This window comes from Heterodontus francisci, chromosome 42, assembly GCF_036365525.1.
Source record: "Heterodontus francisci isolate sHetFra1 chromosome 42, sHetFra1.hap1, whole genome shotgun sequence".
NCBI lineage: Eukaryota > Metazoa > Chordata > Chondrichthyes > Heterodontiformes > Heterodontidae > Heterodontus > Heterodontus francisci.
The window spans coordinates 1,141,345-1,154,162 of NC_090412.1; the positions used below are offsets into that span (position 1 = coordinate 1,141,345).

The 12,818-nt window shown below is 44.0% G+C and overlaps 1 protein-coding gene across 1 annotated transcript in view; it reads left to right on the top strand.

The window, feature by feature from the left end:
- Nucleotides 1-12,818, top strand: part of LOC137355386 (wings apart-like protein homolog) — a 189,264-nt gene that overhangs the window by 86,791 nt on the left and 89,655 nt on the right. Inside the window, exon 5 of the mRNA XM_068020380.1 lies at nucleotides 11,042-11,182. Coding sequence (XP_067876481.1) covers nucleotides 11,042-11,182 — 141 coding nt within the window. The remainder of the gene's footprint in view (nucleotides 1-11,041; nucleotides 11,183-12,818) is intronic.

Sequence of the window (12,818 nt, forward strand, 5' to 3'; positions counted from 1 at the left end):
ATTTTAAAAATTCATTAGTAATTGAGTGCCTTGTGGCTGCTGTTAACAGAACATTGCAGTGCCAAATGTTAAATCCCCCTGGGGCTGCAGATAAATAGACTTCTACAAACAAAAAGCGGTGGTATACCTACAACAATGAGGAAATATTTCAGTCTCTTCCCTTCTGCCTCTGACATACACTTGGGTTATCCTAATGCCATGGTGTGTAAGTGCACCATGTGCTGTGATAGTGGACCATACGCAACAAATGTTTTCAGCTGATTGTTATCCTGGTGATTAAAATTACCAGAATATGCGGTCACGAGTGTGGATGTTCAGTGAGAGCACAGCTAGCTTTGGTTTCAAAGTTCGTACTGGCATTCATCATTGAACAATGAAAAATCTGGGGGAATGGGGTAAAGAGGAGAGTCAGGACTCCCATCTGCGTGGTAGGATGCACTTTCATGTTACTATATTTGATCATGCGGCTACATGCCTACAGCAGCGTCAACCTTGGAGAGAAGGAAGGAAAGTTGGAGGAATACACACTTCGTCATGCCCTTTCAATGGACATAGCTGGCCACAGGGCCACAATGAATGAACCTACCATGGGGTTGAGGTGTAGTCCTGAGATGCCCAGGGGATAGATGAAAAGTCCTTGTTTTTAAAGATACCGAATGCTGAGCTATGAAAAGGATACTTGCAGTAAATGCAGGAAATTTGCATTTGGGTTCAATTGTGTTAGGTTTCAAGGCCTGACCCACACATCCTGCAGCAGCTTTCAATATTCAGGGAGATAGAGAGCGAGCAGTGGTTAATAGTAGCTGCAAGACACAGATTCAGCTGGGATGTAAGAGTATCACTGCTGAGAAGGTGGCTGGTTTTCAGAAGGGTCTCACTATGGGGTGTTGTATAGGTAAGCAGCCTATGTGTTACTGTATGTTAATTGTGTTTAATTATACACAGATGGAGGGCATTAACTGAGGTTTAACCTGAGCATATATAAAGAGACACTTATTGAAACTGTGGTGTGGTTGTTAAGAGGTAAGCTTATAATGTTTCATTGTAAATAAATGCAAGGCTCCAGTGCTATGCTTCAACTGGCTGTCTGGAGATGAACAAACTTGCACAGCAGGAAGCAGATCAGTCTGTCGTTTTCTTTCTGGCTGAAATTATCTTCAAGTCCATTTCTGGGGACAAACCCTAAAATTGCATACTAAAGGAAATGATGGTGATGTTTGGCACTAATGGGTACATGTTTTTGAGCAAAACTTTGTAAAAGTACAATCTCTACCCAAAATCCTTTCTCTGGCAGAGTACTCACTCACTGTAATATGCCATGTTATTGCATCATGCTATTTGGAGACGTTCTTGGAATGTAAATGTCCTCTTTGTAATTGAGGTAAGTTTCAGTCATGTTTTCTTGAAGCTTTGCTGGCTAACCCTTTATAGTGAAGTTTTAATTGAATAAATATCGATGTTTCACTCTTAATCTAACTTCCTTTGTGTGTTGATACTCAATCTTGGGTACATGAGAATTGAGGTGAAACTTCTGTGTATACAGATGCCAAGTATTAATAAAAGCGGATGCTGGAAACCTGAAAAGAAAAACAGGAAGTGCTAGAGATACTTAGCAGGTCTGGCAGCATCTGTGGAGAGAGCAGCAGAGTTAACACTTCACGTCTGTGACCTTTCATCAGAATGCTTTTCCAATGAACCTTCCTGCCTAACGCCGCACCCCAACCTGTGCTCATTTACTCCCTGTCCCTGTTAAAATAATTCTGAACTTTGGAAAGCTGTGGGATATACTGGTTGTTTCAAAGAATAAAGAACAGTACAGCACAAGAACAGGCCACCCAAGCCTGCGCCGATCTTGATGCCTGCCGAAGCTAACACCTTCTGCACTTCCGGGGCACATATCCCTCTATTCCCTTCCTATTCATATATTTGTCAAGATGTCTCTTAAACGTCGCTATCGTATCTGCTTCCACCACCTCCCCTAGCAGCAAGTTCCAGGCACCACCCTCTGTGTAAAAAACTTGCCTCGCACATCCCCTCTAAACTTTGCTCCTCGCACCTTAAATCTATGTCCCCTAGTAACTGACTCTTCCACCCTGGGAAAAAGCTTCTGACTATCCACTCTGTCCATGCCACTCATAACTTTGTAAACCTCTATCATGTCGGCCCTCCACCTCCGTCGTTCCAGTGAAAACAATCCGAGTTTTTCCAACCTCTCCTCATAGCTAATGCCCTCCAGACCAGGCAACATCCTGGTAAACCTCCTCTGTACCCTCTCCAAAGCCTCCACGTCCTTCTGGTAGTGTGGCGACCAGAATTGCATGCAATATTCTAAGTGTGGCCTAACTAAGGTTCTGTACAGCTGCAACATGACTTGCCAATTTTTATACTCTCTGCCCCGACCGATGAAGGCAAGCATGCCGTATGCCTTTTTGACTACCTTATCCACCTGTGTTGCCACTTTCAGTGAAGTGTGGACGCCCAGATCTCTCTGCCTGTCAATACTCCTAAGGGTTCTGCCATTTACTGTATACTTCCCACCTGCATTAGATCTTCCAAAATGCATTACCTCACATTTGTCCGGATTAAACTCCATCTGCCATTTCTCCGCCCAAGTCTCCAACTGATCTATATCCTGCTGTATCCTCCGACAATCCTCATCATTATCCGCAACTCCACCAACCTTTCTTTCGTTCGCAAACTTACTAATCAGACCAGCTACATTTTCCTCCAAATCATTTATATATACTACAAACAGCAAAGGTCCCAGCACTGATCCCTGCGGAACACCACTAGTCACATCCCTCCATTCAGAAAAACACCCATCCACGGTTACCCTCTGTCTTCTGTGACTGAGCCAGTTCTGTATCCATCTTGCCAGCTCACCTCTGATCCCGTGTGACTTCACCTTTTGCACCAGTCTGCCATTCGGGACCTTGTCAAAGGCTTTACTAAAGTCCATATAGACATCATCCACCGCCCTTCCCTCATCAATCATCTTCGTCACTTCCTCAAAAAACTCAATTAAATTAGTAAGACACAACCTCCCCTTCACAAAACCATGCTGTCTCTCGCTAATAAGTTAGTTTGTTTCCAAATGGGAGTAAATCCTGTCCCGAAGAATGATCTCTAATAGTTTCCCTACCACTGACGTAAGGCTCACCAGCCTATAATTTCCTGGATTATCCTTACCACCCTTCTTAAACAAAGGAACAACATTGCCTATTCTCCAGTCCTCTGGGACCTCACCTGTAGCCAATGAGGATGCAAAGATTTCTGTCAAGGCCCCAGCAATTTCTTCCCTTGCCTCCCTCAGTATTCTAGGGTAGATCCCATCAGGCCCTGGGGACTTATCTACCTTAATGCTTTGCATTACTCAAGGGAGTGATTGCAGTCCCTGATTCTCAGTGAAAAGGGGAAACTAGCCAACTGACTCCTGGTACCACCCTTCTCTCTTGTGGTCAGTACATAGATTAAAACTGATTTGTATGAATGTCTAAAAAGCAAAGAATGAGTTCTGTTCTGTTAATGAAAGAAAAACTTGCATTTATATAGCATTTTTCACAACCTCAGGACATCCCAAATCACTTCACAGCCAATAAAGTATTTGAAGTGTAATCACTGTTTTAATGTTGAAAAATTACAAAGTCTCCATATTAAGATTTCTGTGCTGCAAGTTTGCTCACAGACAGTGATACTTTAGTGTCAGTCAGCTTGTGTCTTGTCTCCAGCAGTGTTTTGTTCATTTCATTTGTGTCCCTGTTAAATGAACAACTATAGTGTAATAATTTACATGTAAATTTCTGGTGCTTCACGTGTGTATAAGGAGATGATGGTTTGCATTTGTGACCAAAATAGGCCCAATTATTTCTATGTATGAAATGACCTGAGGGAATACTGTCTGTGTAAAAAAAAAAAGCTGTCAGAAGTGCTCTGTCTGCCAGTTTGTGACGAGGTTTGGCTGAACTACATCACTTCATCCCACCAGAAGGCCCTGACAGTGTGACAAATGGACATGTCAGTACTGGAGCTTTGTACCTTGTGATAGGGCAAAACTGGCTGCATTTTCCTGTCAATTACCACGAGTCCCTCAGGCAACCTTGTCACAACTGATGGTGTTGGGCTGAAATTTTGGAAGCAAAAAAGACAGCTTGCATGCACCTTGCCATCAGCAAGGTGGCAGTATGGAAGTCCAGTTTGTGAAAGGCTGTGTGATTAATTCTACAACAATATGGCTGTGCAGCAGATTTCCATAGTAGCAAGCAACAATGCTCACAAACACTTTTTCTAGTAACATTTCACAATAGACCCAGCTAAATACCTGCTAAGTTACATTGAGCCAACGCATTGGGTCAGAAAAGGAAAGCTAGCCGCATCAAACGATGCTTTCATAAGTTCAAATAATAGTGCTTCACAATGAATTCTTTTGGAACACATTGGGAAAGACTCAGAGAAGGATGCACCATCCGTGGCTAACTAAGGAAGTTAAGGATGGTATCAAATTGAAAGGAAAGGCATACAATGCTGCAAAGATTAATGGTAGGCCAGAAGATTGGGAAAATTTTAGAAACCAGCAGAGGATCCCTTTTTTTTTAAAAAGGGAGAAATCAGAGTATGAGAGTAAACTAGCAAGAAATATATGAACAGACAGTAAAAGCTTCTACAAATATATAAATGAAGAAAGTAGCTAAAGTAAGTGTTGGTCCCTTAAAGGATGAGACTGGGCAATTCATGAGAAACAAGGAAATGGCAAAGACTTGAGCAGGTATTTTGTATCTCCTTTCACAGTAGAAGACACAAAAAGCATCCCAAGAATAGGAAATCAAGAGTCGAAATGGAGGGAAGTACTTAAAACAATCACTATCACTAGAGAAAATGTATTGGGAAAACTAATGAGGGCGGCACAGTGGCGCAGTGGTTAGCACCGCAGCCTCACAGCTCCAGGGACCCGGGTTCGATTCTGGGTACTGCCTGTGCGGAGTTTGCAAGTTCTCCCTGTGTCTGCGTGGGTTTTCTCCGGGTGCTCCGGTTTCCTCCCACAAGCCAAAAGACTTGCAGGTTGGTAGGTAAATTGGCCGTTATAAATTGTCACTAGTATAGGTAGGTGGTAGGGAAATACAGGGACAGGTGGGGATGTTTGGTAGGAATGTAGGATTAGTATAAATGGGTGGTTGATGGTCGGCACAGACTCGGTGGGCCGAAGGGCCTGTTTCAGTGCTGTATCTCTAATCTAAAATCTAATCTAAAGGCTGACAAGTCCCCTGGACAGGATGACCTACATCCTAGGGTCTTAAAACAAGTGGTTTCAGAGATGGTGGATGCATTGGTTGTAATCTTCCAAAATTCCCTAGATTCTGGAAAGGTCCCTAGCAGATTGGAAAAAACCTGTATTCAAGAAAGGAGTTTGGGGGCGTGGGGGCTGCTGGATGCCGACAGAAAGCAAGAAACTTTAGGCCAGTTAACCTGACATCTGTTGTTGGGGAAATGCTAGAACTCATTATTAAAGCTAGTAGCAGGACACCTAGAAAATCACAATACAGCCAGGCAGAGTCAACATGGTTTTGTGAAAGGGAAATCATGTTTGACAAATTTATTACAGTTCTGAGGGTATAGCAAGTAGGGTGGATAAAGGAGAACCAGTAGATGTCATGTATTTGGATTTCCACAAGGCATTCGATAGTTTTTTTTAATTCATTCATGGGATGTTGGCATCGCTGGCTAGGACAGCATTTTTTGCCCATGCCTAATTGCTCTTGAGAGGGTGGTGGTGAGCTGCTGCCTTGAACCGCTGCAGTCCATGTGGGGTAGGTGCACCCACAGTGCTGATAGGAAGGGAGTTCCAGGATTTTGACTCTGCAACCGTGAAGGAACGGCGCTATAGTTCCAAATCAGGATGGTGTGACTTGGAGGGGAGCTTGCAGGTGCTGTTCCCATGCAACTGCTGCCCTTGTCCTTCTAGGTGGTAGAGGTCACGGGTTTGGAAGGTGCTGTCTAAGGAGCCTTGGTGCTTTGCTACAGTGCATCTTGTAAATGGTACACACTGCTGCCACTGTGCATCAGTGGTGGAGGGAGTGAATATTTGTGGATGGGGTGCCAATCAAGTAGACTGCTTTGTCCTGGATGGTGTCGAGCTTCTTGAGTGTTGGAGCTGCACTCAGCCAGGCAAGTGGAGAGTATTCCATCACACTCCTGCCTTGTGCCTTGTAGATGGTGGACAGGCTTTGGGGAGTCAGGCGGTGAGTTACTCGCCATAGGATTCCTAGCCTCTGATCTGCTCTTGTAGCCATGGTATTTATATGGCTACTCCAGTTCAGTTTCTGGTCAATGGTAACCCCCCAGGATGTTAGTGGGGGATTCAGCAATCGCAATGCCATTGAATGTCAACGTAAGATGGTTAGATTCTCTCTTGTTTGAGATAGTCATTGCCTGGCACTTGTGTGGCATGAATGTTACTTGTCACTTACCAGCCCAAGTCTGGATATTGTCCAGGTCTTGCTGCATTTCTACACAGACTGCTTCAGTATCTGAGGAGTTGCGAATGGTGCTGAACATTGTGCAATCATCAGCGAACATCCCCACTTCTGACCTTATGATTGAAGGAAGGTCATTGATGAAGCAGCTAAAGATGGTTGGGCCTAGGACACTACCCTGAGGATCTCCTGCAGTGATGTCCTGGAGCGCAGATGATTGACCTCCAACAACACAACCATCTTCCTTTGCGCTAGGTATGACTCCAACCAGTTTTCCCCCTGATTCCCATTGACTCCAGTTTTGCTAGGGCTCCATGATGCCATACTCGGTCAAATGCTGCCTTGATGTCAAGGGCAGTCATTCTCACCTCACTTCTTGAGTTGAGCTTTTTTGTCTGTGTTTGAACCAAGGCTGTAATGAGCTCAGGAGCGAAGTGACCCTGGAGGAACCCAAACTGAGCAGGTTATTGCTAAGCAAGTACATATTACATATTATCTAAATGGTGAGAGATTGCAGAGCTCTGAGATGAAGAGGGATCTGGGTGTCCTGTGAGGAAGCTGCTGGAGAAGATACTGAGGGATAGGATCTATTCCCATTTGGAAGAAAATGGGCTTATCAGTGATAGGCAACATGGTTTTGTGCAGGGAAGGTCATGTCTTACCAACTTAATAGAATTCTTTGAGGAAGTGACAAAGTTGATTGATGAGGGAAGGGCTGTAGATGTCATATACATGGACTTCAGTAAGGCGTTTGATAAGGTTCCCCATGGTAGGCTGATGGAGAAAGTGAAGGCGCATGGGGTCCAAGCTAGATGGATCAAGAACTGGCTGGGCAACAGGAGACCGAGAGTAGCAGTGGAAGGGAGTTTCTCAAAATGGAGACGTGTGACCAGTGGTGTTCCACAGGGATCCTTGCTGGGACTACTGTTGTTTGTGATATACATAAATGATTTGGAGGAAAGTATCGGTGCTCTGATTAGCAAGTTTGCAGACGACACTAAGATTGGTGGAGTAGCAGATACTGAAGGGGACTGTCAGAGAATACAGCAGAATATAGATAGATTGGAGAGTTGGGCAGAGAAATGGCAGATGGAGTTCAATCCGGGCAAATGCGAGGTGATGCATTTTGGAAGATCCAATTCAAGAGTGAACTATACAGTAAATGGAAAAGTCCTGGGGAAAATTGATGTACAGAGAGATTTGGGTGTTCAGGTCCACTGTTCCCTGAAGGTGGCAACGCAGGTCAATAGAGTGGTCAAGAAGGCATACGGCATGCTTTCCTTCATCGGACGGGGTATTGAGTAACAGAGTTGGCAGGTCATGTTACAGTTGTGTAAGACTTTGGTTCGGCCACATTTGGAATACTGCGTGCAGTTCTGGTCGCCACATTACCAAAAGGATGTAGATGCTTTGGAGAGGGTGCAGAGGAGGTTCACCAGGATGTTGCCTGGTATGGAGGGCGCTAGCTATGAAGAGAGGTTGAGTAGATTAGGATTATTTTCATTAGAAAGACGGAGGTTGAGGGGGGACCTGATTGAGGTGTACAAAATCATGAGAGGTATAGACAGGGTGGATAGCAAGAAGCTTTTTCCCAGAGTGGGGGATTCAATTACTAGGGGTCACGAGTTCAAAGTGAGAGGGGAAAAGTTTAGGGGGGATATGCGTGGAAAGTTCTTTATGCAGAGGGTGGTGGGTGCCTGGAACGCGTTGCCAGCGGAGGTGGTAGACGCGGGCACGATAGCGTCTTTTAAGATGTATCTAGACAGATACATGAATGGGCAGGAAGTAAAGAGATGCAGACCCTTAGAAAATAGGCGACAGGTTTAGATAGAGGATCTGGATCGGCGCAGGCTTGGAGGGCCGAAGGGCCTGTTCCTGTGCTGTAATTTTCTTTGTTTTTTGTTCTTTGAGGGGAATTGAATACAAACGTAGGGATTTATGCTTCAGATATGCAACGTAATTTCCAACTCCTTTGAAATAAAATCTAACATGAGTTTTTTTGCACCTGTTAACTAGTTTTTAGTGATTTCTTTACTTGAACCCGTAAATCTTTGCTCATCCACAGCAGGTCCTCGCTTCTCATTTAGAAGATATTCCGATCTATCTTGGATTCGAAGTGGATGACCTCACACTTCCCACATTGAACTCCATCTACCAGAGTTTTGCTCATTCACAATCTGAATGTTCCTTTGCAACTTGAATGTAAAAATGTCAGTGAGACATTGCAGTGCTCCATAACACAACTGCAAACTTGCATTTTAACTAGCATCCCATCACAGCTTTGCTGAGCTCATTTGTTCCTAACTATGCAGCTGTCACAGCTGTTAGATACCATGTCCTATGTGGAAATTTTCTGTCCTTAGGCTTTTATCATCTCAGCTTTGAGAGATGAGCTTCATTTATTCCTGAGTCCATCATATTTCTTATGTTCTTATCACCCCTTGAAGTGTGATTGAACTTCCTGTACTGTCCTGTTCAGTGATGTTTCAAGGCAGTAGTTTCAGGGAAAGGTGAAGCTACTTGCAGAGATGCAGTGGTTGATATTACTAATAGGAAATTCGGGTGGGGTCAGTTACTCTGCATCGGGATTGTGGAGCATCTTCCAGCTGGAATCGTGATGTTGTAAATACACTAAAATTTTGCTGAAACTCCGATCTGAACCATTGCACAGGATCCCTCTGAAAGTACACACTACAGAAAATGTCTAGCCCAGTGTGAAGCCCCAATTAATGTGCAAAGTCCCAACAAGTGGATTTACAACCAGAGGATGTGTATTCAAACAGGACTCTTCAAATGCAAATAGCCCTTTAATTGGCACAAAGTGTGAAATTTCTACACAATGGAACTGTCGAAAGGGATTCAGCTGCTGCGTACAGGACTCCCATAGTTAGGAATCGGTTGTGGGGAATGCACGGCATCAGCCGGCTAAGGAACGTAGGGAGGTTATGCTGGAGCTTTATAAAACATTAGGCCACAACTTGAGTACTTTGTGCAGGTCTGGTCATCTATTACAGAAAGGGTATAATTGCACTAGAGAGGGTACAGAGGAGATTTACGAGGATGTTGCCAGGACTGGAAAATGGCAGTTTTTAGGAAAGATTGAATAGGCTGGGGTTGTCCTCCATGGAGTACAGGAGGCTGTGGGGAGATTTGATCGAAGTGTACACAATTGTGAGGGGTCTGATGGAGTGGATGGGAAGGGCCTATTTACCTTAACAGAGAGGTCAGTGACTGGGGGGCATAGATTTAAAGTGATTGGTCGAACGATTCGAGGGGAAATGAGGAAAATTGTTTTTACCCAGAGGGTGGTGGCGGTCTGGAACTCACTGCCTGCAAGTGTGGTAAAGGCAGAAGCCCTCAACTCGTTTATAAGGTGCCAGCATGTGCACCCGAAGTGCTGTAACCTGCAGGGCTACAGACCAAATGCTGGAAAGTGGGATTAGGCTGGATGGCTCTATTTTTTCGGTCGACGCAGGCACGATTGGTTAAATGGCCTCTTTCTGTGCCATAAACCTTCTGTGATTCCATGATTCACATTGCTTCACAGTTAGTCTAGAGCAAAGTTGACTTCTGAGCGAAATTGCGGGCTGCAAATACTTATGCTATGATTCCACCTCTTTCTGATCATTTCAATGTGTTGTGTAGCTTGTTTTAAAGTAAATGGCAGTGTAACTCACTAATGCTGTCTTCTCACATTGCCTATTATGCTGCCTGGCCTCTGAAACCTCCACTGGTTGAGCGTCACGATTACTGAGGGGCTGAGGGTGAATTGAGGCAGCAGTTTCTCAATGGACCAGTACCATCCACCTTGACACGCTCAACCTCATGTGAGTGGAAATGGCAGTCAGAGGCAAACCTCCGGTGATGTCAGACTGTCTGCAGACTGGAGTACTGAGCCAATTTTCTCATTTGTTTAAACCTATTCACTTGAAGTTTAGAGCAATAGGTTACTTTATAATATGTCTGGTTTCCATAGTCATTTTTTTGAGCACATTAAAAATAGCAAATGTCAAAAGTAAGATTTTCTTGAGAGATGGGCTACAGATGGCTGGCCAGACAAATGATTAGCTTAGTTTGATGCATTAAAGCTAAACCTTTCTGGTCTCCCTGCTAGTTTTCCCCCTTTCTCTCTGGAAGACCTGCTGGGTGGTGCTCTCTGCTTACCCGAGTAGTCATTCTTCCCATTTGAGTCCAGATGGTGAAAATTGGCAGTTTAGTGAAACATGAGGAAATACTGTATCCACGTGTAGTCCAACACTCGCTTAATATCTGTGTATATGCATTTTGCAGCCGGGCTCGGATTGCAATCAAGATTTGGGCTAATTTTAGCCTCACAGGCATTCTGTTCCCCAAGTAGTGTCAGTTGTAGAACTGTTTTTAGTGATGAATTTATTTTGAGCTGGGAAGCATGGACACTTGGTTGGAGAAGTTACATGTTTAGGGAATTGGATAGTATCAAAGTGACTGGGAATGAGTGGTGAATGCTGCTTGCTGTGATACAGACTAGCCTAATCTGATGTGTAATTCCAGTCCAAAGCCATCTTTCTAATGCTATGTTTTTTTCTCTCGTGTAGTCTCCTACTAAAGCTGTGTATAATGCCAGACACTGGAATCAGCCTGAGCCAGAGGAACTGCCTCCAACACTCTCGCTATCTCACAACGCACTTGGGAGTGCCACAAGTAAACAGCCACTGACGCAGTGTCAGACAGCACCGGTGAGTACTAGCACAAATTCTTCAATGCCGGTGTCCATTCATGGAGAATGCCAGAGCTGGGCACAAGTGAGTACAATAACCTGCTGGCAAGACAAATGGCAATTAGTATCCGAGCTGAATTATGCCATTACTGTTTCACATGGTGTTAGTGAATGCTAAAATTAAATGCTGCTGTTAATCTCATAGTGTAAAAATCCAAATTCTCGCACGGGTGTCTTAATCAGTTTGCCATGTCTGCAGCATTTTCTTCATGGCTCATGTGTAACTATTGAAAAGTTGTCTGTCTGCACCTCCAGGAATTCTACTGGGCCGGTGCAGCTTTTTCAGCGTTTGAATCTTCCATGCCCATTCATTCTGATTGTTGTTGTTTCTCCTAAAGAGAAAGCTAGCGCTTTTAACTCATGCTTTCCAATTCTTATCTTGGAGAAAAGCCTCCCTCCATTGCTCATTTTTGTCCTTTCATTATCACTATTGCCCAGCTTCATCCCAACATTATCAAATTTATCCACCCTCTTCACACTCCTTAAGTCCCCTTTTCCTTCATTCATTCATCCAATCTAACCTTGAATGTTGACAGTTTCTGCTGAATCCACTGACCCAGGAAGTGAATTCTGCAACTGTATAAACAAATTCTCTTGTCCTCTGTTCTAAAAGCTCTTGTATTGCTGGCCCCTCATTCTTGACTTTCAACCACAGGAAACATTCTGCTTCGAACCACCCAATTTTCCAAACAATTCTTCGTATTCATATAGTACAAGGCAGTATCCTCTCTAATTCCACAACCACCTCCTTATTGGAGCCCAGTACTGCACACAGTTCTCTGACTGAGGTGCACCTACTCTTTCCATTACTGTCTCAAAGAATTGAGGTTTGTTGATCACAGTGGTCCCTTTTGATGTCTTTGCTGACTAACTTTTCTTTATCTAGATGGTTTTATCCTTTTAAAATGTGCAGTGAGAGTTGGTGACACTTCTCACCAGATGTGTTTGCTTGAGTCAACACTTGTTGAATCTCTCACATCTGGCAGGAAGGACATGGCACTGTCACTTCTATGTTGCCAATTTTAGTTTACTTTGTTGTACTTCAATATTGCTGTGTATATCAGCTGGACTAGTTAGCACCTCCTTCCACTCTTATTAGATTCCTATTTTAGGAGTGTTTACTCTTGCTCTGTTCCCCCTCACACTGGTCTGCTCCCAGCTCAAGCTCTCAATTACCTTGTTATATGTCTTTTAGACACAAACCAGTTTCAGCTGATTCATCAGTCCCCAACTACACCATATTTGATTAACACCAGCCAGTGACCTACTTCCAGCTGACTGTTGACTACCAGCTGACTCACAGTTATGCAACTTAAAATCTAAGCTTAAATTTCAGCTTGATCATCTACCTATATCCCTATATTCAGTCATTTTGCCTGCTTCTGCTGGAAACTTGCCCCACATTTTGTGGGGGGAGGGAGAGAAAGTTTCTTCACTCCTCCTGTTTCCTTGGAGGCTCATTATTTTTGAAACTTGTGTACCTGGCTCCGGCATTCAGTTTAACATCACTAGTCTGCTTATATCGATATCGTCCACACCTTCCTGTGATGACCCTCAGCAGTGAGCTGATGAAATCCACAATTGAACATTTTTCT